This window comes from Pan troglodytes, chromosome 4, assembly GCF_028858775.2.
Source record: "Pan troglodytes isolate AG18354 chromosome 4, NHGRI_mPanTro3-v2.0_pri, whole genome shotgun sequence".
In the NCBI taxonomy this organism is placed as follows: domain Eukaryota; kingdom Metazoa; phylum Chordata; class Mammalia; order Primates; family Hominidae; genus Pan; species Pan troglodytes.
In genome coordinates this window covers 73902596-73930081 of record NC_072402.2, presented here as the reverse complement: position 1 = coordinate 73930081, position 27486 = coordinate 73902596, and the positions used below count along the sequence as shown (strand labels likewise).

Below are 27486 nucleotides of genomic sequence, written 5' to 3'. Positions count from 1 at the left end.
GATCTGAAGATTTATTCCAAATAACCTGGCTTAATTTCTCAAATCAACGAGGCAGAGCCAAGACTTTCTTCAGTTAACCCTGGGTACATGTTTCCATCAGCCAGAGATTATGACTGCAGCAAGATTTTCCTCTGTCTGTTGTGTATATGTACATACAGATAGAGATAGGGAGATGAATACATAGTGTGTTTTTAAATAAAAGTTAAATTATAGTATATATATATATGCTCAGGATTTTTTTATTACTTAAAACAATTACTACAACATATGATAAGTGTTTTTCTTTGATATTAAATGTTCTTCTAGAAACAACATTATTTTTAATTGCTGCATGATATCCCTTCTTATGAATGGACAATGGTTTATTTCCTTGAGTAGTGTTATGGATGGTCAGAGAAACAGGGTGGGGAAAGTGGGAGGAGAGTATGTGATTAAGTCCTGGTCTGATTCCCAAACCTGGCCTTCTTGGCCATACTCCAGCATTATAAAAAGAGAGCTGGACAGAGACCCAGGAGCCCTAGGTTCTGGTCTGATTGTGCGGCTGTGGCAAAGTCACTTCCCATTTTTTAACCTCAATTTCCTCGTCTGAAAAATAATGGGATTGGATTTAATAATCTTTATGATTCTTTGATCCCACTGACTTAACCTTGGCATTTTCCACTATTTCCCAAGGAAGTCCTAGATTGCTTTTAACCAGATTATTTTTGACTGATGTCACTCGAGCACCTGAGTCATTCAGCACTCACTGATAGCGTATGTTAATATAAGGCGTTCTTCTTTTGTCTGGAGCTTCCAGAAGTAAAGTTTAGACTGATAGTTGACTCATGCATTCAGCAACCAATCGCTGAATACCATAACTGGTATGTTCTTAGTCTTGGTTTCTCTGAGCTGAGTAAGGCTGAGTCTCAACCTTGTTTCACTCACAGTCTACAGGGAGACAGACATAGAAACAGGCTCTTACAGCATGTTGCAATCAGTGCTCCAAACAAGGGCTTAGGAAATCTAAGGAGGAATTGCACATTCTGAGGTATGATTATAGTGGAGTGAATCAGATAGCTTAAGGAAGTATTTCTTTTATATTATAACTTATTATTTGATTTTCAAACTAATACATGTTTCTGAAGAACATTTACAAAATACCGAAAAGTATAAAGAAGAAAATTAAGATCACTCAACCTCATCTTCCAGAAATAATTACTGTTATAATGACTGTTAACATTTTATTTTTACTTCCCTTTATTTGTTTAAAAAAATGTCCTTTAAAAATCATAAAATGGGGTACATGTTCCAATACATTTTTAAAAAGCGTATGGGAAAATCCAATAAAAATATATATGATTTAAATTTGGCAATAGAATGAAAAGAGTAGGATTATAGAAACTCAATTTCTGTGTTATGCAAGCATTTTTATCATGAGTAATTAGTGACATTGATTCATGATACTCATTTGGTGAGTAAATTAGCAATATTAGTACATTCACAATGTTATGCAACAATCACCCAATTCAGTTCCAAAACATTTTCATTACCCCAGAAAGGAAACCACTGCTTAAGCAGTTAGTCTTGATTCCCCTCTCTCTCAGCCCCTGGCAGCTACCAGTCTACTTTCTGTCTCTACGGTACTTATTATTCTGGCAATTTCATACAAATGGAATCACAGTATAAAACCTTTTGTATCTGGCTTCTTTCACTTAGCGTGATGTTTGTGAGGTTAATCCAATTGTAGCATGTATCAGTATTCAGTTTCTTATGGCTGAGTAATAGTCCTTCGTGTGTGTATACCACAGTTTGTTCATCTGGTCATCCACTGATGAAAGTTTCAGTTGTTTCCACCTCTTGGCTATTGTGAATAACGCTGCTACAAATTTGTGGGCAATTGTTTGTTTCAATTCCTGCTTTCAATTCTTTGGGATATCTACTTACAAATGGAATTGCTGGGTTATATGGTGATTCTATTTTAACTTTTTTGTTTTGAAGACAGGGTCTCACTCTGTCACTCAGGCTGGAGTTAACTTTTTGAAGAACTGTCAAAACGTTTTCAACAAGGTGGAGCCATTTTACATTCCTACCGGCAGTGTACAGGGGCTGTAATTTCTCCACATCCTCGCCAACACTTGTTATCTCCATTTTAAAAATTATTATAGCCATCTTCATGGATGTGAAATGGTACCTCTTTGTGATTTTGACTTGAATTTCCTTAGTGACTAATGATATTGAACATCTTTTCATGTGCTTGTTAGCCATTTATATATCTTCCTTGGAGAAATGTTCATTCAAGTCTTTTGACTTATTTTATTTTATTTTATTGTGACAGGGTCTCACTCTGTTGCCCAGGTGGAGTGCAGTGGTGTGATCACGGTTCACTGCAGCCTCTGTCTCCCGGGCTCAAACCATCCTCCTATGTCAGCCTCTTGAGTAGCTGAGACTACACGTGCCATGACACCCAGCTACTTGTTGTATTTTTTTTGGTAGAGACAGGGTTTTTCCATGTTGCCGACTCTTTTGCCCATTTTTAAATTGAGTTCTTTGTCTTTTTGTTGCTGGTTTGTAAGAGTTCTTTATGTAGTATGGATACTGGAACCTTATCAGATATATGATTTGCAGATATTTTCTCACATTCTATATGTTGTCTTTTCACTTTTTTGTGATTGTTATTTGATGCACAAACTTGTTTATGTTGTCTTTTCAGTTTTTTGTGATTGTTATTTGATGCACAAACTTGTTTATTTTATTGTCTATTTGTTGTTGTTGTTGTTGTTGCTCATACTCTGGATTCAGATCTAAGGACCCACTGCCAAACTCAGGGTCATGGAATTCACGCTGAGATTATAGTTATCACCCTAGCCCTTCCCAGCATCACATTTACAAAATATCACAAGGTAACTTTCAGGGAAGGTAGCCATTGTGGCTCCCTTTCCTTTTATGGGCATTCTTATTCATCTCACTTTCATAGAATGAGTTTTCTGAGGTGTTCCTCCAAATTCTGAAGTTATGCCTCATTTGAATCTGAAGCTTTCTACTATGTGGACCAATCACAAGAAAAACATCATGTTTGTCTTGTATCCACCAGGAATGCTCCTCAGTTTATCTGGCTCCATGCAGAGCCCCATCCTGTCACCTGTGTCCTGACCATGGTAGGACTTTGTTGTTGGTGCCATGCAAAATACTTCTCAGACATTCCATTCCGTGCAAACTTCAACTGGGCCAATGCTCCTGTCTTAACAGTTGCAGGACAGTAAAGGGGGACACAGGTGTTGGTATTAGAGAGATTCCTATTTGATTTCACATTGCTTTGTATATGTTATTTACCCTGATTGAGCTTGAGTTTCCTTATCTAAAAAATTGCTGTCTAACAGTTTTATAGTAGGCATTTCATGAGACAGCATAAGTAAAGACCCTAGCACTGTGCATGGTAAATAACATGTGCTCAATTTCATTGTTGTTATTTTTACTTCCCTAAGAGAAAAATAGCATGTGCAGAATGGCAATTTGGGGACATTTTTTCAGTATTGGAGACTGTTTCCATTGTTTATTATCAAAATGAGATAATCTCTTACCATTTAAACGTAACGTTTGAGGAGTTCAAATGACAAGGGGAAATCCCCCTGGAACTAGAAAACTGAATGCTTAAAAGATGATATCTCTTATGCCATGAGTCATCAGATAGCAGCTGATTTTATCGATGCAGGCTTTATCTTTTCAATACCTTTGTACCACTCCCAGTTTACTTCTGATACCCTCACAGTTGAAATAGTTGAATCAGCAATACACAATTATTTTACAATCTATATGGTGTTTTTCTCCTCTTAAATGGAAAGTCATGATTTGTTCTTCTTTAAGAATCAGCAGTGACTTAACTCACTCAGTCAGGACACATTCTCTCTCTAGTGGCAGATATATCTGCTTAAACCTCTGTGTGCAAGCCATTTGCAGTGGCGCCATTGGTGGTTTATGCAGTCAGCCTAAGAGATATGCTGCTGCTTCCCAAGGCCACCAACTTCAGCAAATCTGTTTCATGTTTGAATTCCTATTCTTTTACAGACTGTGTCATACCACTAACTAGTCTAAAATTCCACTCTCTTGATTATTTCATATGAGTTCATCATGTCTCTCCAACTAGCTTCCTTCTTTGAGCTAGGAACCTTGTCACAATTATTTTATTTCACATCAAATACCTGGTATGTTGCTGGTCTCATCGAAAGAGTTCAGTTAATTCTTGCTAGTCTTTATCTTTTAAGTTAAATACATTGAGACACAAATGACCATGTCTACAGATAAGACATGCTCCCACATTGTAGTCTTTTACCAAACTATAAAATATTGGCTTTCAAAAAGGAAACTTTCATTTCTGATTTTCAGAAATATAACATTTCCATCAAAAAGTCTTCTTTCTTTTTTTCAGCCTTGTTATAAATTTCCCAACCGGTTAGATTGTCCAATAAAGGATCCTTCTGTTTCGTTTACCTGTTCATCAATGTATGAGCTTGCTGTGTATTATTGAGCAAGTCATTTCATTCATCTAGATCTTAATTTCTGTGTCTGCTAAGTGATTTCTAAATTCTCTTCCAGGTTTCCAAGGTGTCTGATTCTAGGATGCACATATGAGCAATATTTTCCAGAGCTAAATAATGATGATATTCAAGTTTAATTATTTCTGACTCTTCAATCATGCTCCTATTAAATATTATTTCATACTTCATTTTGATCTTTTCAGTCTTGGCTGAACGTTTACCATTGACTCCTGTATCACTTAAAGTTTCCACCAATTCTACGCGTCAGAGTTTGCACTTACAATGGACTGTCCACAACCTTCCTTATCATCAGGAATTGAAAATGGTATTTCAGATCCAGATCAGTAGGATTGAAACATCCAATGTCATCTGGGTGGTAAGTAATTTTTTGGCTCAATATTTAAAAAATCATCTTTAAAAAAAGACACCTTGGTTTTCTTTTATAACATCTGAAAAATTCTCGTTTTGGAAACATATTAGCAGCTCAAAACAGTTTGTCTAAACGATTACATTTCTGCATTTTCTGTTAAGGATCCAGGACAAAGTAACATGACAACTTTGGTTTGGTAGGTAGGATGGGATGCACTAAGAAAATAGATTTTCTCAGTTTTGCTCTGTCTTCTAAGAAGACTGTTGAGTCTGTCCTCGTGAATACTGAATTCCAGAGAGCCACGAAGATTAACCACTTCATTCCTCCTACCTCTTTCTTCTCCGTCCTCCAGAGATTTTCCTAAATAAGATGTAATAATTTGGCAACATTTTTCTTTCCAATGTAGCTTCCTGAGAGTTTCTTGGCCTATACCCCGCTGAAATGCAGGGAAGAGTAAGTGCTAGCACTTAATGTTCCATCCAACAAGGAGCCATGTTGGAGAGTAACTTCCTGTGTCCTTTGTTGCCTTACATGTGGCTTTTTCCACAACAAATTAAATTAAGAAAATACTGACTTTCACACTCTTTTTGTCTTTGAATTCTTTGGGGGTGGATTTTTCACTTAGTTCAAATGATTATTGGGTCAGTTTTGCCTGAGGTGTCCCCATCTAGTGCACTAGGACACACGAGTGGTTTATGATTTCCATTTCTCATCTGGGAACTCTAGTAATCTATATGCACATAATGTTCAGTCATTTTCACGGGATATTTAAGGACAGTGGAATGTTGTCTCATTAAAGGAACTGAAAATATTCCTACAGGTAAGAGAAGCCTAGGACTGTGCTTGGGCCCTCTGTCAGCTCAACCAGGCTCCCGTCTTCACCCAGGTAGTGGAGGCTTTGGGTACACACATACAGCATGGTTAGTTCCTTTGGTAAGGCATACAAGTCACTAATTTTAACATCTTCAGTTACTTTCCATATTCATTATTGAAATTTGAGATCTGCGCAAGTTAAATAAAATTTTGACTCTGTCCACTTAGGATTCATACCTAGTCTATAATTCTACCTCTCAAAGGGCAGTTTCCCACAATGAGACTTATTTAGTATGATGATTTTCAACAACAGCAATACTTCTGTGTAGCTGTTTACTCCCTGCTATCAACACATCTTTCCACTATCTCACCTTATACTAGCAAGTCTGATTTTTGTATTTTTAATGGGTACACTTGTTGGTAATTTGGGCCCGGTAAAACATTGAAGCAAAGGTCATATTGAGACTAAGGATTATCTACAAAAAGAAAAATTGAGGTGGAAGTGCTGGAGGAATTGTGGAAAACTAGCACTTAGCACCATTAGCAAAAATAACATTAACCATAGACTACATGGATCCTATTCTTTATTTTTCCAAAAGACAACTCATATCTATTATTATGTTAGAAAAAATAATATTAGCCATACACCAAGTGGATTTTTAAATTTATTTTCCTAAAAAGCAGTTGTTCATATCTGTTTTCATATTTGATTCCCGTAAGAGTCCTCTTTTCAAGGGAAAGCAGCTAGTGTGGACTATTTCTGTAATCTTCTAGGGCTCAAGACCCTTCAGGGTAGAGTTTTGCCTTGTCTATCGTGTTGTCCTCACAACACCCAACCCAGCCTGACTACAACAGTGGAGAAACCACAGCACAGAGAGGTTTGTTGTGTTGCTCCAGGTGACAGAGGCAGGGTGGGATCATCCTTCACTCCTGTGCCCAGAAAGGGATGACAGTCACATGCAGCCCCCAGGCCATCGGTGGACACATGTCCTATGGAATAGATGATGCCTTGAGAAATGCTTGTCTGAATCACTCATGCCTGAAGTTGACGAGAACTATCCTCCTCCAGTTAAGGAGGAGGATGCTGCTTCTGTTTAGACCAAAATCTCCCTTATACAGGGAAGCTCCCTGTAGTGCAAGCCTGACAGGGCACTCTCATTCGTGCTGGGGGCTGGGGGGAAGCTTCTGGACTCAATGTCTCGGACACCTCTGTTCCCAAACAGGTCAAAGGAAGAGCACTTGCAGCTGGACCAGAGGCACCGACCTGTCTCCTGGATGGTACTGGCCATTTGGAACCCTGAACTGCATGGTCCTGCCCTCCTGGGTCATGGTCCTCCCCTTCCCTTTGCTTTTTTATTTTGTCAATGGCATAGGAAGGCAAAATAGAGTAAGAGCTCAAGCTTGGAAGGAGGCCAGGTGTGGGAGTCAAATGTCTCAGTAACAAATCAGTGACCTCTATTAGACTTCTGTGTAAATGTGTGTGCCAATTTCTTGTGACTTACTGATGTCTGCAAGGGTCAAATTAAACTTGCCGCTTCAATAAATGAAATGACCCAAAGACAATTCATCATAGTTAAAGAAAAAAAATCACTGAATTGCTGTACTTAAGGAAAAGTTTTATCTCCTACATTAACAGGGCTGTAAAGACCACAAAGCAGAAGTTGAGGTTAAACAGTTTCCACACATAAATAGTGTCTGGGGGAAATACAACTCATTGCATATTAATGAAATGATTAAATCATTCAGTCCAGAGTTTTAGCCTCTGCTCCCAGATCAGGCATTGTGCGCAGTGTGGGAATGTCAGCGCTGAGCACGCTGGAAAGAATGAGGAGGTGAACACACGCATAGGGTATTCTACACACGGGCTGTGTGTGCAGGTCACTGATGAGATGCTATGAGGTTCGGGTTAGGCCTCACCTTCTCCCACAATTTGGACAAAGGGCTGTTTGAGACCAAATATCCAAGAGGATAGAAGTTACTTTAGCAAGTAGAGTAGAAAAGAGTGCTCTGAGCAGACCCAACAGGCATGAGCAGAGGCGCTGAGAGAAGGGAATTTCCAGGCCTGAAAGCCCGCTGTGGTGCTGGATCCCCAAGCACATGAGGACAGGGGCACAGGCCTAGATGCACAGGACCATGGAGTGCATGCTCAGGTTTTGTTTTTTTATCCCAAGGGCAATAAGAACAAAGGAAGTGGCAAGCTCTGATTTGAATAGCCGCACAGCGGAGTGTGGTGGGGAACTGGGGCAAGGGATGTGTGGCCGCTAGGAAGCGAGCTGTAGGGTTCAGCCAAAGCGGAGATGCGGGTAAGAGAAGTGGCTGCGTTTAAGGGACAGAAGGGAGGTAAAGTTCAGTCTGTGACTTGTTGGCATTAGAGCGAAGTTGCCATTATTGATGTACTTCCTTCTAGCAGGGGTCTGGGGGAAGAGAGGAAATATTTGCTCCTTTTTTTTTTTTTTTTTTTTTTTTTTTTTGAGATGGAGTCTCACTCTGTTGCCCAGGGTGGAGTGCAGCGGCGCAATCCCAGCTCACTGCAACCTCCGTCTTCCAGGTTCTAGTGATTCTTCTGCCTCAGCATCCTGAGTTGCTGGTATTACAGGCACGCACTACCACATCCGGCTAATTTTTGTATTTTTAGTAGAGATGGGGTTTCACCATGTTGGTCAGACCGGTCTCAAACTCCTGACCTCATGATCTGCCTGCCTTGGCCTCCCAAAGTCCTGGGATATTTGCTCTTAAATTTTAAAAATATTGAAGCAAAATGTACTTGACATTGCTCATGTTAAATAGTGAGGGTTTCATGGATCAGGACCTCACAACTTGTTAAGGAACATATTTTGTGATCTAGGAGTAAAGTAATGCAAGAAATGGAAATAAAATATAAACATTTAAAAAAACACAGTCTGCAGAGAGTGAGAAAGGAAGCCCACAATTAAATGCCCCCTGGGTGGACCAGGATGTTTTCAGCCCAGGGCTGGGTTTAATTCTGTCAGGGGCACTGTTTCAAGTTTGTGACCTGAATAGGGGGCAGACATAAATAGTAGAAGGCCTCCGAGTTGCTAATGCCAAGCAGTGTGTGACATGTGACTTGTCCCATGCCCTTCACTGAGGACTTATTATTCGCCCTTAGAAACGTGGATGCAGACTCGAACTCAGGTTCCCCCAGTAAGTGTCATGTGTGTGTTGTCTCCACCTTGCAGCTGTGGGGCAGGAAACAGGAGCCTTGGAGGAGGCACACTGAGGAGAAAGCATGCCTGGAGCTTTGGGGGACATGAAGAAGAGAACGTGGTTCCTGCTCCCTCGGGACCATGCTAGAGTCACAGCTGATATACCAACAGCTAGCCGCAGTATATAGGAGGGCCTCAGAAGGGGTGGAGACAAGAGGAATGCGGAGGAAAGAGCAAGAAAGCCTTCATGAAGGAGAAGGGACATAACCTAGGCTTGAAGAACAGGACAGATCCCCATACAGCAGGGAGTGGAAGACACCAGACCAAAGACATTGCCTGAGCAAAGACAGGTCTGAAAGCATAAGGCATATCCAGAAGTGTGGGGGAGGTGCTATGTTTGGAGAGATGATTCCTGCAAGGGACTGGTGGGTTGGAGCCAGATTATAGAAGGCCTTGCATGACAGGGCAAGGTGTAAAGGGGCCTTTGAAGCCTGTGGAATTAGAGAATGGAAACGCCAGCATCTCAGAAAGATGAAGGCTAAAGGCTGTGTCAAAAGCCCAAATTACAGCTCAACTTAGACAAGCTTCCTAGAAAACAGTGTAAGACATTTTTGTGTCACTGACAGCTTCAGGGCCTAAGAGTCTGACAGATGGAGCCCAAGAGATGGAGTGTGGCCATGTGGCCACCGTATCTGAAAGGACAAGAGACAGAAAACCAGGGGAGACTCAGAGAGCCATCTGTCAACTTCCGAGAGAAAATGGAACTTCTGGTGTGCCATGAAAGACTGCTTTCTTGACTGAGATTTGACCATCCTAATCCAAACCTTGCTAAAGATGAATATTTTTAAAAAACAAACAATCGGTTTTTTTTTTTTTTAAAGGATGACTGTGTTAATTCTCTACTTTTCAAGAACTTTCTTAGCAGATTCTCTGGGACTGGCACAGTGAGCACCTTCTGTCTCTGATCTGTTGCCCCAAGACCTGAGTAGCTTCTGTTTTCTCTCCCGCTTATTCCACATGAGTCCCCTGGAATTGGAAGACTATAGGGATTGGAAGCTGAGTTTTCAAAAGGCAGGAGGTCATAGCTGGCTCCCATGTGAGGCATCAGAACATGGGGAATTGACTAGCAGAAGTGGAATTCACTGGCACATATCGTGGACCTGCAATGGGGTCTTAGGTTTGTGCTTTGGGATAAGTCAAGTGAAGCTCTTTTATAGGACAAGATGGCTATGTGTTTCCAATTGTTTTCTCTTTGCTTTTAGGGGAATTACAGCACCACTGTGAAGTGGAACCAGGTTCTGCATTGGAGCTGGGAATCCGAGCTCCCTTTGGAATGTGCCACACACTTTGTAAGAATAAAGAGTGTGGTGGATGATGCCAAGTTCCCTGAGCCAAATTTCTGGAGCAACTGGAGTTCCTGGGAGGAAGTCAGTGGTAAGAAGTGAGGGGGTTACAAGAGTGAAAAGGGTTAATATATTTTTTAATGAGGAGCAATAGTCAAATAGTGGAAATCTCCTTTGAGGAACCCTGGGTAGACACTGACATTATTTTCCTTTGGCTCCTATGGGAACTAAAAAACACAGGTGTGAAACTTGGCACTGGAAGATATAGTCTGAAGTCTTGCTCCTGAACTTACTCATTGAGATAGTTGTGCAGATTCAGGCAATTTTGTATTTGTTTTCAAAATGTGTAAAGTTTGTGTATTATAAATGCTAAGTGAACAAAGCAAGACATAAATTGTACATATGTATTTATTTGAGCAACACAAAATGTGTATGTGTCTAGAGTAGAGGTTGGGAACATTTTTCTGTGAAGGGCCAGATAAGAGATAGTATAAGCTTTTCAGAGCATACAGTCGCTGTTGTGACTATTCAACTCTGCTACTGTAGTGTGAGAGCAGCCATAGATAGTGTGTAAACCAATGAGACAGCTTTGTTGATAGAAATTTATTTACAGAAACAGGGCCAGGCATGGTGGCTCACGCCTGTAATCTCAGCACTTTGGGAGGCCAAGGCGGGTGGATCACTTGAGGTCAGGAGTTCAAGACCAGCCTGGGAAACATGGTGAAATCCTGTCTCTACTAAAAATATAAAAATTAGCTGGGCATGGTGACGGGCACCTGTAGTCCCAGCTATTCTGGAGGCTGAGGCAGGAGAATCGCTTGAACCCAGGAGGCAGAGGTTGCAGTGAGCCTAGATTACACCACTGTACTCCAGCTTGGGCCACAGGGCAAGATTCTGTCTCTCACACACACACCAAAAAAACAACAGATGGTGGACTCAAATTGTAGCTCCCCCGAATCTAGACGGCGGGGTGGGGGGAAGGGGGTGGAATATGTAAAAATGAAAGTGGTGTGTTATTTGAAAAATGAGATTATGGATAAATATATTTTAAATATTCTTTAATACTGATAATTTAATTTTGTTGTAATTAAAATTTAGAGTGAGTTTTGTCAGTTTCTTTTGCGCACGTTAAACTAATAATACTAATGAGATAATAATAATTGAATTAAATCTATGACCTAGTCACTTTTTAAAGTACTATACATATTTAGTTCTCATGTCAGTCCTATAAAAGGACTTCTTATCCTCGCTTCACAGATAAGGAAACTGAGGCACTGAGAGGTTAAAGAAGCCATGCAAGGTCACCACGCCACTAAGTGCTGGAGCTGGAACTCCAACCCAGACAGTCTGGCTCCAGAGGTCATGTGCTTAACCATTACATCCTACGATGGAAAGAAGGACACATACACAGGGAAAGAAAAGATATTAAAAAGATAGTAAGAGGTTGGGTGTGGTGGCTCACATCTGTAATTCTAGTACTTTGGGAGGCTGAGGTGGGCGGATTGCCTGAGCTCAGGAGTTTGAGACCAGCCTGCACAACATGGCGAAGCCCCAGCTCTACTAAAAATACAAAAAATCAGCTGGGTGTGGTGGCACATGCCTGTAGTCCCAGCTACTCAGGAGGCTGAGGCATGAGAATTGCTTGAAGGTTGGATTTTTTAAAAACTTTAAAAAATGAATGTTTTAAAGACCCCTCACACTTGAGGGACTGGCATTTCTGAGAAGGTAGGAAGAGATATGATCTCCAGTACAATGAAGAGATTACGAGGGATTTTGGAGATGCATAGACCTTGCCAGTCTGAATGTGGCTTTGCCACTTTCTAACTGAGCAAACTTTGGCTAAGTCTTACCTGACCTGTTGTTGTAAGGTACTAAGAACGACATGAGATAATGTACATAAACACTTAACATGGCCTTCAGCAGGGCTGGGACTTGATAGAAAGCAGTTACAATAACCCAGCAATAGCAATCATGCAATTATCAGAGTGGTAATAGTAATGTGCTGTCTGTGGCAGTAAGAGCAACAGCAGTGGTATCAGTGTAACAATAGGAGCAGTGGTGGAAAGGATTGTCTTGCATGCACCAGAGGGTAGAGGTTTGGCAGAGAAATTTAGGTTGCTATTTTCTCCAGGAGGTAGAAAAAGCTAAAGTTATCTGCTGAAGGCAAATGGATAACTTGTTTTAAGAGGCTTGAATTTTGAGTGCGATTCTAACTTGGCTATTTTTTTTTCTTGCAGTACAAGATTCTACTGGACAGGATATATTGTTCGTTTTCCCTAAAGATAAGCTGGTGGAAGAAGGCACCAATGTTACCATTTGTTACGTTTCTAGGAACATTCAAAATAATGTATCCTGTTATTTGGAAGGGAAACAGATTCATGGAGAACAACTTGATCCACATGTAACTGCATTCAACTTGAATAGTGTGCCTTTCATTAGGAATAAAGGGACAAATATCTATTGTGAGGCAAGTCAAGGAAATGTCAGTGAAGGCATGAAAGGCATCGTTCTTTTTGTCTCAAGTAAGTGTGCAAATTCTCTGTGGCCCTTTCTTCTCATTTCCTGAGGAATAGATTAAATCTCCTTTACTAGAAGACAAATAAACATTTCTACCCATGATCTTGATTTTCTTTTGTTTCCCAAGTTTTCTAGGAGAGGCTCTGAAGTCAATGTCCTTTAGTAATATTTCCAGGATTTCCTGTTGTTTTCTTGTCCTTACTGAGAGTTGTATTCCTAGAAATCAATAGTATTAAAGAAGACACAGTTCAGGTCATGACCTGGACCACTGGGAAAATACCCTTTTTTGCCCAGCCATGCTGGAATTACTTCGGGATCATGGAGGGAGGGTAGGAGCTACAGATTGGACAACCATGGAGTCAGCCAGGATTGTGGCCTAGGAGACCTGGGTTTGAATCTTCTTTCCCTGGCTGGGTGTGTCATCTCGCCAAGTTTCCTAGCCTCTCTGAGCCAGTTTCCTCCTTTGTAAAATGGGGACAGTGATGGTGATTGTGAGGATTAATGAATGTGGGTAGTGCCTGGCCCCAGTAATAGCTGCATGCAGTAGGAGATCAGCAAATGGAGGCCATTACTGTTCTTAACTGTGCAGTAACTTGGTTCCATCGGATACATTAGTGGAGTGGGAACATTTTTTTATATAGATTTGTGTGTGCACAACTAGTGGCCTCCTTTATTTTGTTTTGAGCATCTCCTTCCCTTGCACAGTAGGGAACATCTCCCTCCCTGCCTCCCTTGCCAAAGTCAGTCTCCAGTCTCCTGGATGCCTGGTTCATCTATGTCCCCTTAGCATGACCACTAAGGGCAGCAGTAACTCTGGGGATTTGGAGGTGCTTTGCCATTCCCTGAACACTCAGCTCTTGCCTGTTGAATTTAGCAGGTGTACAAATCTGACTGATTTCCTTGCATCCCCGAAGCATTCTGTGAGCCACAGCACCCGAAATGAAACATTGGCAGGCACTGGGGATACAACCCTTGTCAAATGGACATAGCATCAGCCACTTGCATAACATGGACCATCCATGCCCATGACATCTCAGAAAATCACAAGGGCAGGAAGGAGAAGGGGCCAAGATGAGGTGACCCCTGAAAAGTGACTTTTGGAGGCTGTTGATAGGTAGCCTTCCACCTCAGTGACCCCTTCCTTGTTCAGAGTAACTCTGTGGCTTCAGACTCTAAACAGAGCTTTCCATTTGGCTTATCTTCCAATAAAAAGATTTAACTAGGTCTGTTTTCCTTTGTATGGACAGAAGTACTTGAGGAGCCCAAGGACTTTTCTTGTGAAACCGAGGACTTCAAGACTTTGCACTGTACTTGGGATCCTGGGACGGACACTGCCTTGGGGTGGTCTAAACAACCTTCCCAAAGCTACACTTTATTTGAATCGTAAGTTGGCTCTGGTTACATTATTGACAACTTCTTCCTTGTTTGAGGTGCTTGTGACAACATGGCAAAAATCTACACTTAGATGTTGCAGGAAATTTGAACAAATATTTCAGAACCACCTGCCAAGGTCAAGAGGAAACCTTTAAGTGGTGACAAGTGTCTAATACTTTCTACCTGAGGTTTTTAAAAAAGGAACATTTAGCATAGCATGGTAAGAAAGACAGTTAATGTATACCTTGACGTGAAAATAGTCCTGTCTGATAATCTGGGTTTACCCAATTTCTGACTTTTTAGGAATATTCCAAGTAAATTAAGGGATGTTCTTGCCACCCATGGGGAGTCAGTGATTCATGTTAAGACATTTCAGCACGTATGTCAAATTTGTAGAAACAATATTTTCGTTATTGGTATTTGTTGGTGATGGATCAATGCCATTATGGGGAACATAGTTTGACAGTCACTGAGTATGCCCTGAGGGATAAGGGATACATTTGCTTTGACAAAAGTAAAAACCTCGTAATGGTTGTGTTATTTTGTTTTGTTTTTAAAGATTTTCTGGGGAAAAGAAACTTTGTACACACAAAAACTGGTGTAATTGGCAAATAACTCAAGACTCACAAGAAACCTATAACTTCACACTCATAGCTGAAAATTACTTAAGGAAGAGAAGTGTCAATATCCTTTTTAACCTGACTCATCGAGGTGAGACTAGAGTTGTCACAGCCCACCGTGGCCACTAACGTGTCTTTGTTTCACAGACTGTGTGATCAAGTAAATGTGCTGTAGATCTTTGCCTCATTCACAGCGGAGGTGAGAGTTAGAATTTATACCTATTGTTCATGCCATGTTTCTCCTCATGGATGCACGCATCCCCTATTATTTGTTTCTTTTAATAATGTCACGAGCACCAATGAGCTTACTACCCAACTTCAAAACTAGCACTCTAACAATAACTTCTGTCATATCTCATCCTGTAACGCCCCCACCTTCGCTCCTTCTGCCAAGATAATTATCACTTTAAATTGTGTGCGTGTGTATTCTCATTTCTTATGTGATGGTAAAAATGCCTTTATTTTGTTTGGTTTTAATGCGTAGAAAGGACAGCAAGCTGTATGTAATAATTCAGTAATTATGTTTATATAATATTAAATTGCTAATATTTGACCATATTGTTTAGTGTTGCTGTAGTCCATTCACTTTTACTGCTGTGTAGTATTTCATTGTGTAAATATTAAATATTTTATTCATGCATCTCCTTTGATGGATTTGCAGGTTGTATCAAGGTTTTTGCTCTTGGGTACATGTTAATATGAACATTTTTATACATGTGTCCAGTACACATCTACAATTGTTTTTCTTGCATATATACTTAAGAGTTGGATCAGATGTAGAATATGTTCAACTTATAGGATAAGGTCAAGTTGTTTTTCAAAGGAGTAATACCAATTATACTCCCACCCTGTAGATTCATATATTCTTACCAAGTTGGTATTGGCACTTTTTTTTATTATTGCCAATTAAATGGCTATAAAATGGTATTTCATGATAGTCTTGAGATTGAATCTCATGAGTATTTTGGCCACATCTGTTTTCTCTTTTATGAAAAGCTTATGCAATTTGCACATTTTTTGTTGGTAAGAATATTCATATATTCTTGATACTGATTTGTTGTTCATTTCTTTACTACTAATATCTTCTCCCAATTTGTAACTCACTTTCTTTTATATGTCTATTGATTAACAAAAGTTTATCATTTTTAAAGCAGATAATTTTATAAAAATATTTTAAAGGTATCATTTCCTACCCCAAGATCAGAAGGACAGTCACCTGTAAGTTTTTAGTAAGAAGTTTAAAGGTTTTTAAGAAGACAAATTCCAAATCCATCTGGGATTGATTTTTTTATATTAAGTGAGATAGGGTTATGACACTGAATTTTTCTGTTTGGTAACCATTTTTCCATATCTGTTTATCAAATAACTCTTCCCTCCCTATGATCTGACATGCCACCTCTTTCACTATTATGAAAGTGTAAGAGAGTTCTGGATTCTTAATTCCACTGGTTGGTCTGTTTATTCCTGCACTAGTATTACACTAACTTTTAAAGTTTCAGATGAGTCTTGACATCGGGTAGGATAAGTCTCTCACCCTATTCTTTTTCAGAAATATCCTCACTATTCTTGGTGCCATACTCTTTTATGTAAAACTGATAATTAATTTACCAAATTCTATGAAAACCCCTCCTGGGCTTTTCACGGGATTTGCACTTAATCTATAAATGCAACTTGGAGAGATCAAAATCTTTATGTTACTAAATCTTCCTGTGCGTGGACATATTATATTTTTATATTTCTTTAGGCCTCTGTTAAAATCATTTCATAAAGTTTTAAATTTTTCCCTTGTATACTTCTTGCATATTTTTTGTGCTACTGATACGGCTCCAATGACTGGAGGAACATCAGGGTTCTTCGTTTCACGCCGGTTTGGATAAAACAACACAGACACACGTGGAGTGATTTTAAGGAGTGAAAAGTTTAGTAGGCAAGAAAGAATGAAGGAAGAAGGAAACAGCTCCTCCATGCAGAGACAGATGGAGGCGGGATTTGAACAAAGAGAAAACCCCACGTGCAGCAGAATAGTGGCTGCTTTTAAGAGGAAGGTGGAGGAGTTGGTTTCTGATTTGCATAGGGCTGAGGGGATTGGTTTGACCAGGCATGTCATTCACATAGCACGGGGAAAAACTGGCCCTCCCGCCCTAGCCTTTTAATATGCAAATGCAGGGCACCTTGATGTTCTACACACATGGGGATATGTGGGGGCTGCCATGTTGCTAGGCACATGTTGGGGCAAGGAAGAAGACGGCCCGAATTGCCATGTTTGGGTGGACCCAGTTTGTTTCTAATGGCCAGCATTTGCACATTGAAGCTTGGGTGGGGTGGCGGGGGTGGGGTCGAGGGAGAGGTTCTAAGAGCCAGGGCCTTTCTGCAAGACAGGAAACATTTCTGGAGCTGCTTTAAAAGAAACAAAAACTTCCCAAGGACCCCTTTCAACTCCTATAACACTATAGGCACTTAAAAATTTCCTGAAAACAGTTAAAATCATTGTTAGCATATATCCTTCCCTCTTTTCTTTCTCCATTTTGAAATTTTTAAATTTTAACTCCTTTCTCATTTAAAAATAATTGTACTATATCATCATTGTCAGAGCACATAAATATTACCTGTTACATCATGTCCCTTTTAAATCTTGCTGCATCTCGTAAGTCCACAAGTATATATGTTTAATGTTCACCATTAGAGCTTATGCAAATATTTCTCTGGTCATTTTGATTATCTGAAATTTATTCCCTAGTACCTTCTTCAGAAAGTATTTATGGGAACAACAGTCCCCTGAATTTTTGAATGTCAATGAAAGTTTTACTCTGGTCGTTGTATTTAATGGTCAGTTTGAATAGATATAAAATTTTTAGCTTATATTTTCTTCCTTGAGTATCGTGAATTTTATTGTTGCATTTTTTTTTTCTGACATACAGCAAGGCTGATGAAAAGCCTAGTAGTAATGGTAATCTATTTTTTTCCCCATTAGAAGTCACTTGGTTTTTTTGCCTAGATGCCCAGAGGATTTTTTTCTTTTTCTTTAAAACCTTTGTCTTGGTGTTGGCTATTCTAGGTTGATGTGTTCAGTAATATGGTACATTCTTTCAATATGTAGCATCAAATATTTTTTTAATTCAGGAAGTTTTTTGAATTATAGTTTTTGGTATTTGTTTGGCCACCTTCCCTTGGTGTTCTTTTTCAGGAATTCCTGCTAACTCTAGATTGAATCTTTTTTCTGATCTTTAATATTTGTCACTTTCTCTTGAATTACTTTTATCCCTTCATTTATTTTATTTTAAACAATTTTTTCTCCCTTTACCTCCTATTTGCTTAAGAAATTATCTGTTGTGTTTTTTTGCTCTGGTAGCTACTTCCAGTTTAACGTCTTCAATTTTGAATTTATTTTTTGTTTTATATCTATTTCTTTCCTGAGTTCTGTTACCTCATCCATGATGTTTGTTAAATCTGATTTATATTGTTTTCTAATATCTTTTATCACTTTTACAATGTCTTTTAGTCTATTTTGAAGTAATTGTCTTATCATCATATTCATTTCTGCTGTATCTGTGGTTGTATCTTCTTTTCCATTCACAATGTTATCTATATGTGCCTTTGCTCTTATTATTTGGTAATCTTGCTAGAAGTTTAACTACTTTGATTTCTTTTTGAAAAGAAACCAATTTTGCTTTGAAAATTAATTCTTTTTATTGTGTTTTGTTGTTGTTGAATTTCCACTGTAATTTTTATTACCTGTTTTATTCTACTTTCTTGGATTTTTTTCTGTTGTTCCTTTTACTTTCATACGTTGGATATTAGTTCACAAATAAAATATTTAAAGCTACACATTTCCATTGAAATGCCAGTTTTATGGCATCCACAACAGTCCAATAAGTTTTAACTTAACATTGCAGTGCTTTCGTTATAACAAACTATATATGATACCATTTCTAATCCATGAATTAATTTGTGTTTCAAATTTTCTAAAATGAAATTTTATTTTTTTGTTATTAATTTTTAACAAAAATTCACTGTGGTCGTAGAAGGTGTCTATGTGATACGTGTTCATTGAAATTGTTGAGGTTTGTTTTATGGGCTTGTACCTTGCTGACAGTGTGGTCTATGGACCAGAAGCATCAGTATCACGTAGGAGCTTTGTAGAAGTGCAGAATCGCAGGCCCCGCCTCAGTCCTACTGAACCTGGCAAATATACTGAACCTGAATCTGTATTTTAACAAGGTCATCATGCATGGCAGACAAAGCAAAATTTTTATGCCAGGCAGAGATAACGTATGTTATTGCTCTGAACTCAAGATTTTGACTTGTTTAATCTGAGAGCCTAAATTTTTATAAACATTTATCTAGTTCTTTTCTTTTTAGATTATCAGTCTTTTAATTAGCTATTATATCACCCTAAGCAACTGCTAGCAAGGCAAACCTAATTTTACATTTCTGAAAGGATGACTCTTAGGTGTACAAGGCTAGGTTGTTGGTTGCCACAGAGCTGTTGTTATTTGAAAGCCCCCCCCCCCTTTTTTTTTTTCTTTTTCTTATCTTGGCTGAATTGCCTTAAGAAAAACTTCTGATTGACTTTTGAAATTAGCAACAGTAGAATATCTTAATTCAAGTGAAAAAGTCAATAGATTCAGAGTAAGCAGAGAAGAAGAAGAAAAGAAAAAAGAGATAAAGAAGTTGGGAGCCTCTATATATCAACATTTTAAAAAATTCTATAGTTGTAGTTTCTTAATTTGGTACCGAGAAAAACAAGCCTGGGGACGTTGAATGATTCTTAAGATGACTATTGACTGAAAACTGTGCACAAGGAAAAGCCATGTAGCCAGCCAGAATACTTGGCATGCCCGAATACTGGGGAATCCCATTCTATTTGCTATTAATCTCTCCAGACCAAATAAATCCTATAAATCCTGTCAGGGAATGACAGGGGTTTAGACCAGTGTTTTAGATGGTGATTAGCCACCTTAGTGGATTTTAATTGGCCATCGCGTGGCCACTATTTACAATATTTTTGTTCTCAGAAGACATTGAAAAGCAAGCAAGAGAAAAAGAGCCAAATTATTTACAGATGCACATAACCAAATCAAAATGAAACCAAGATCAGAGTACTTGCAAAAATTTTAACTCAGATGTGCAGAGCAAACAGAATATTAAATCAGGTGTGCAGACCAAACAGTACTCTGATTTTGTAGAAATCAGGAAGGAGGCAAGGTCCTCCCAGGAAGGATGCAAGGTCCTTTCTTAAGATGGCTTTGTTTCTAGTTCAAGAGGACTGACTAGAAGCAGCTAGTGTGCGCTGCTCTCACAGAGAGGAAACAAAATGGTCTATAAATACTAGCTCTTTAAGTGGATTGTCTAAGACCTCACATCAGGATTTACAAAGGAGGCAGCAGGCCCCATGGAGAACAGAGATGAGCAAAGCCCAGGCAGCTCCTACTGGGACTGGTGTGGAGCCAGGGGAGGCTCCCTAATGTGGGGAAAGGGTGAACAAGTGAGAGTTTTGGGGGAATCCACACTTACAACATGGACCTTTGTAATCCTGGGCACATGAGAACCCACCTGCCCCTGCCCCAGGCCTCTGGACTAACAGAGAACTGCCTGGAGTCTTTAGAGAGGTACCACTCAAGCCCACATGGAGCTCCACAGGCCTTGGATCCCTGAGCAACCTGGTGCTAGCTGCTGTAGCCCCAATAGTGGCCATTGCCACAGTGCGGAGGAGTGGCCAGACTGCCCCACTGCTCCTCACTAAGACTCATTGGTTTGGGCTTCTAGTGCAGCAACCGCACCCCTGCCTGAACACTATGGCCAGTGTGGCTCTGTGTTCCTCCAGGAAGCACCCAGACTGCAGATCACGTGATCCCCCACCCCTGCCGCCCTTCTCCGGGCAAGGCTCATGGCTTGGGCTCCAGCACAAGAGCCACACCCTCACCTGAACACTGTGGGCAGTCATGGCTCTGAGTTCCTCCAGGGCAAAACTCCCAGAGGTAGTAAGGTGTGGCACCCTTGCGTGCCCCCAAAAGTGAAGTCCAGCATCGGTTGGATGGGAGGAAGCAGGAGCATGTCACGCACCCCACAGCTGTGTGTCTTCATTGCTTCAGCTGAGAAATCCTGCCCTCCCCAGTGAAGGGCCCACAGCCTAACCTCCCTGCCACTACCTGAACATTTCAGCTGTGGCCCAGAGCCCTTCTGAAAACCCAGCCCCCACTGGCCTGGGATATTCCCTTGGGCTCCCACCATCTAAGTATTCTGCCTGCCCCTGCCTGAGAGTTAGTTTGGCTGGAGACCTGGTGGCCAGCCTGCCCCACCCCATCATAGACAGCACCTGAACTCCAACCCCAGTCTAGCCCCTTCAGAACTCATACATGTTGTCCTGCGGGTCATCTAGTGGCCTGGGAACTGTGGAAATACCTATCTCACTGCAACCACTTCCCCTGAGGCCTGAGATTAGGCTGACTCAGCTAGCCAACACCACCGTAACCAACATCCACTCACGTGGGCCCAAAGGTGGTGTCCCCCCCATACAAGAAGTAGCAGTACTGTCACATCAGAGAACAGACAAGTCATAAAGCTATCTGTATTGGGTTGAGTCATGAGATTATGCTGTGAAACCACTCCCACAGAGTCACAAAACAGACATTTCCCATGGCTTTCAACCACATTGTGGACTGCAGATAGACTACAAGGTACACCTGAACTAGGAGTCACAAGTCCTAGAACAGGGGAGTGATAGGGAAACAACTCAAGTTCCTGCCTATCTAGGATGGGGAGCTGGTGATGCCACCTTACCCCCTACTCCTACAGAGACCTAAGTGCACTTACAGGAGCTTCTTCTAGCCACCCTTGCCAGGGCTAGTGCTTGTGCTCACCATTGGGGTATTTGTGGGCAAGCCAGGGGCTCCAGCTCTGCCCACATTTGTCACCCTACCTCTGCAGAACAGGAACCCCAGAGTACTGGGCACTCTACTGTCCAGGGCTTCACCTGAAAAAACAGAGCACTTCACAGTAAACACAGACAGGATACTTACCTGCCTACTTGTGTAGCAGCTGGCTCTTACCCCCAAGTGCCATCTACTGGCCTATAGGCCAAGCCATGCAGCCCCAAATGAAACCTGCTGACAGAAGTACCTAGGGCTATAGGTGCAAAGCCAAAAGACCTTACCCCCTCCAGATGAGAAGGAAAAAGCATAAGAATTCTGGCATCATGAAAATCGAAATGTTGTGACAACATCAAAGGATCACTCTAGCTCCTGAACCCAAATGGAAACTCAGAAATGACAGATAAAGAATTTAAGGCATCAATTGTAAGGAGGCTCGAAGAGATCCAAGACAAAGTTGAAAATCAACATGAAGAAACTTCTAAGTCAGTCCAGGAAATGAAAAAAGAGATAAACATCTTGAAAAGAAATCAATTAGAACTACTGGGACTGAAAAACTCACTTAAGGAATTTCAAAATACAATTTAAAGCTTTATTAATAGACTGGATGAAGCAGAAGAAAGAATTTCAGAGCTTCAAGAATGATTTTTTCAAACCTAGTCAGACAAAAATAAAGATAATTTTAAAAAATGAACAAAGTCTTTAAGAAATATGGCATTATGTAAAGCCACTAAACATACAAAGTGTTGGCATTCTTGAGAGAGCAGGAGAAAAAGTAATCAATCTGGGAAACAAATTTGAGGGAATAATAGAATAAAATCTCTGTAATCTTGCTAGAGAGGTAGACACCCAGATACAAGAAATCCAGAGAACACCTGCTAGATTCTACACAAAATGAACATCACTAGGGCATATAGGCACCAGATTGTTTAAGGCCAGCACTAAAGAAAAAATCTTAAATGCAACTAGAGAAAAAGGTCAGATCACATACAAAGGGACCCCCATCAGGCTAACAGTGGACTTCTCAGCAGAAACCTTACAAGCCAGAAGAGATTGAGGGTCTATTTTCAGCATTCTCAAAGGAAAGACATTCCAACCAAGAATTTCATATCCTGCCAAATTGAGCTTCTATGTGAAGGTAAAATAAAATATTTTTTTCAGATAAGCAATTGCTAAGGGAATTTGTTACCATTAGACCAACCTTACAAGAAATCTTTAAGGAAGTTCTAAATGTGGAAACAAAAGAACAATACCTGTCACCACAAAATCACACTTAAGTACCTAGCCCATAGACCCTATAAAGGAACCGCAGAATAGAAACTACAACCAGCTAACAACTTCACAATAGGATCAAAACCTCCTATATCAATATAAATCTGGAATGTAAACAGTCTTAACACCCCCACTTAAAAGGCACAGTGAATTAAATTAATTATTGAATGAAAAAGAAAAAAAAAAGAAAAAACAAGACCAATCTGTCTGCTATCTTCAAGAGACCCATCTTACATGTAATGACATCTATAGGCTCAAAGTAAAGGGTTGGAGAAAGATCTGTCATAAAAATGGAAAACCAAAAAGAGCAAAAAGATATTCTTATATCAGGTAAAACAGACTTTAAACCAACAACAGTTAAAAAAGACAAAAAAAAAAAGGCACTACATAATGATAAAGGGCTCAATTCAATAAAAAGACTTATTGATTCTAAATATATATGTACCCAACACAGAAGCACCCAGGTTCATAAAACAAGTACTTCTTATTTTATTACCTACAAAGAGACTTAGATAAGCACACAACCACAAAAAAATAGTTGGGGACGTCAACACCACACTGACAGCATTAGATCATCGAGGGAGAAAACTAACAAAGAAATTCTGGACTTACGTTCAACACTGGACAAATTGGGCTTAAAAGACATCCACAGAACACTCCACCCATCAACCACAGAATACACATTCTTCTCATCTGCACACACAATATACTGCAAGATTAATCAGATGCTAGGCCATAAATCAAGTCTCAATAAATGCAAAAAAAAATAAAAACTTTTAGGTAAACAACAAAATGAAGGAAGAAATTAAAAAATTCTTGGAAATAAACAAAAACAGAGACATAACATACCAAAATCTCTGTGATGCAGCAAAAGCAGTGTAAAGAATAAGTTTATAGTGCTAAATGCCTGCATCAAGAAGTTAGAAAGATCTCAAATTAACAATCTAATATCACACCTAGAGAAACTAGAAAGACAAGAACAAACTGACCCCAAAGCTAGAAAAGAAAATAAATAACTAAAATTAGAGCAGAACTGAATGAAATTGAGACCCCAAAACCCATACAAAGGCTCAATGAAACCAAACACTGGTTTTTTGAAAGGATAAACAGGATTGATAGACCACTAGCTAGATTGTGTTTTTGGTTTGTATTTCTCTGATGATCCATGATGTTGAGCACTTTTTCATATGCCTGTTTGCAAATTGTATTTCTTCTTTTGAGAAATGTCTATTCAGGTCTTTTGACCATTTTAAAATCAGATTATGAGATTATTTTTCCTATAGAGTTGTTTGAGCTTCTTATATATTCTGGTTACTTAATCCCTTATCAGATGGGTAGTTTGGAAAAAATGTATTCCCATTCTGTGGTTTGTCTCTTCACTTTGTTGATTGTTTCCTTTGTTGTGCAGAAGCTTTTTAACTTAATGAGATTCTATTTGTCCATTTTTGCTTTGGTTGCCTGTGGTTGTTGGGTATTACTCAAGAAATTTTACTTGCATAAATTATTCCAATGTCTCGGAGAGTTTCCCCAAAGTTTTCTTGTAGTAGTTTCATAGTTTAAGGTCTTAGATTTAAATCTTTAACCCATTTTGATTTGATTTTTTATGTGGCTAGAAATCGGTGTCTAGTTTCATTTTTCTGCTTATGGATATCCAGTTTTCCCAGCACTATTTATTGAAGAGACTATCCTTTCCCCAGTGTATGTGTTTTGGCACCTTTGTAAAAAATAAGTTTACTGTAGATGTGTGGATTTATTTGGGGTACTCTAGTCTGTTCTACTGGTCTATGTATCTGTTTCTATGCCATTACCATTCTGTTTTGGTTACTATAGCTCTATGGTATAATTTGAAGTCAGCTAATGTGATTCCTCCAGTTTAGTTCTTTTTACTTAGGATAGCTTTGGCAATTCTGGGTTTGTGGTTCCATATACATTTTAGGATTGTTTTTTCTATTTTTGTAAGGAATGTCTTTGGTATTTTGATATGGATTGCAGTAACTATGTAGATTGCTTTGAGTAGAATGGACATTTTAACAATATTGATTCTTCCCATCTATGAACATGCAATATGTTTCCTTTTTTGAGTCTTCTTCAATTTCTTTCATCAATGTTTTGTAGTTTTCATTGTAGAGATACTTCACTGCTTTGGTTAAGTTAATTCCTAGGTATTTAATTTTACTTGTTGCTATTGTAAATGGGATTACTTTCTTGATTTCTTTTTCAGATTTTTTGCTGTTGGCATATAGGAATGCTAATGATATTTGTATATTGATTCTGTATCCTGCAACTTTACTGAATTTGTTGATCAGTTCTAATAGTTTCTTGGTGAAGTCTTTAAGTTTTAACAAATATAAGATAATATCATCTGCAGACAAGGAAAACTTGACTTCTTCCTTTCTAATTTGGATGCCCTTCCTTTCTTTATCTTGTCTGATTGCTCTAGCAAGGACTTCCAGTACTATGTCGATTAACAGTGGTGAAAGTGGGCATCTTTGTCCTATTCCCAATCTTAGAGGATAGGATTTCAGTTTTTCCCCATTCAGTATGATACTAGCTACGGGTCTGTCATATATGACTTTTATTGTGTTGACATATGTTCCTTCTATACCCGTTTTTTTTTAGTGCTTTTATCATGAAAGGGATGTTGAATTTCACCAAATGCTTTTTTAGCATCAATTGAAATGATCATATGGGTTTTGTCCTTCATTTTGTTGATATGTTGTAACACATTTATTGATTTGCATATGTTGAACCATCCTTGCATCCCTGGGATAAATCCCACTTGGTCATGATGAATGATCTTTTTGGTGTGTTGTTGAATTTGGTTTGGGAGTATTTTGTTGAGGATTTTTGTATCAATATTCATCAGTGATATTGGCCTGTAGTTTTCATTTTTTTATCTGTCTCTCTCTGGTTTTGGTATCAGGGTAATACTGGCCTAGGAGAATGACTTTGGACATATTCCCTCCTCCTCTGTTTTTCAGAGTAGTTTGCGTAGAATTGGTATTAGTTCTTTAAATGTTTGGTAGAGTTTAGCAGTGAAGCCACTGGGTCCCAGGCTTTTCTTTGCTGAGAAACTTTTTATTACAAGTTCAAATTTGTTACTTGTTATTGGTCTGTTCAGGTTTTGGATTTCTTCATGGTTCAATATTGTTAGATTTATGTGTCTAGGAATTTTTCTATTTCTTCTAGATTTTCCAATTTATTGCCATATAGTTGCTCATAGTAGCCACTAATGATCCTTTGAATTTCTGCAGTATCAGTTGTAATATCTCCCTTTTTATCTTTGATTTTATTTATTTGGGTCTTCTCTCTTTTTTTCTTGGTCTGGCTAATGGTTTGTCAGTTTTGTTTATCTTTTCAAAGAACCAGTTGGTCTTTTGTATTGCTTTCTTCATTTCAATTTCATTTATTTCATCTCCAATCTTTATTATTTACTCTACTAACTTTGGGTTTGGTTTGCTCTTGCTTTTCTAGTTCTGTATTAGGTTGTGTATTTGAAGTTTTTCTTCTGTTTTGATGTGGGCACTTATGGCTATAAACTTCCTTCTTAGTACTGCTTTTGCTGCATCTTATAGGTTTTGGTGCATTGTGTTTCTCTTATCATTTGTTTCAAGAAATTTTTCAGTTTCCTTCTTAATTTCTTGATTTGGGAGCATATCGTTTAATTTCTATGTAGTTTATAGTTTCCAAAATTCCTCTTGTTATTGATTTCTGGTTTTATTCCATTATGACCAGAGAAGATGCCTGATATTATTTCAATTTTTAAAACTGTTTAAGACTTGTTTTGTGACCTAACATATAATCTATCCTTGAAAGTGATTGATGTGCTGAGGAGAAGAATGTATTCTGCAGCCATTGTACAAAATATTTCTGTAAATATCTATTAGGCCCATTTGTTCTATAGTGCAGATTAAATCAGATATTTCTTTGTTGATTTTCTGTCTGGAAGATTGGTCTAATGCTGAAAATGGGGTGTTTAAGTCTTCAGCTGTTGTTGTATTAGGGTCCATCATTCTCTATAGCTCTAATATTTCTCTATATATCTGGCTGCTCCAGTGTTGATTGTGTATATATTTATAATTGTCATATTCTCTTGCTGGATTGACCCCTTTGTAATTATATAATGACCTACTTTGCGTCTCCGTATAGGTTTTGTCTTGAAATCTATTTTGTCTGGCATAAGTAAAGCTACTCCTGTTTCTTTTTGGTTTCCATTGTCATAGAATATCTTTCCATCCCTTTATCTTCTGTCTATATGTGCCTTTATAGGCTAAGTGCATTTCTCATAGGCAACAGATCATTGGGTCTTTTGGTTTTAAATCCATTCAGCCACTCTATGTCTTTTGATTGGAAAGTTTAGTCCATTTACACTCAATGTTACTATTGATAAGTAAGGGCTTACTCTGGCCATTTTAAAATTTGTTTCCTAGTTGTTTTATGGTCTTCTCTTTCTTCTTTCCTTTCTTCAAGTCTTTCTTTTAGTGCAGGTGATTTTTCTCTGGTGGTATGATTTAATTTTCTGCTTTTTCCTTTTTGCATATTCGTTATACATATTTTTTTAAAAAATTTGAGGTTGCCATGAGGCTTGCAAATACTATCTTATAACTCATTATTTTAAGCTGATAACAACATA

General features: G+C 39.0%; 1 protein-coding gene across 3 annotated transcripts in view; it reads left to right on the top strand.

Annotated features, from left to right (window-relative positions):
• OSMR (oncostatin M receptor) overlaps positions 1 to 27486 on the top strand; it is an 88057-nt gene that overhangs the window by 23759 nt on the left and 36812 nt on the right. For 2 of the 3 annotated variants that reach the window (XM_001141406.7, XM_009449247.5), the window contains exons 3-7: positions 4715 to 4887; positions 10121 to 10292; positions 12439 to 12723; positions 13966 to 14101; positions 14652 to 14803. In XM_001141406.7, coding sequence (XP_001141406.1) covers positions 4715 to 4887; positions 10121 to 10292; positions 12439 to 12723; positions 13966 to 14101; positions 14652 to 14803 — 918 coding nt within the window. Of the gene's footprint in view, positions 1 to 4714; positions 4888 to 10120; positions 10293 to 12438; positions 12724 to 13965; positions 14102 to 14651; positions 14912 to 27486 lie in introns of all 3 variants that reach the window. The other variant, XR_010157248.1, reaches the window with a different exon arrangement.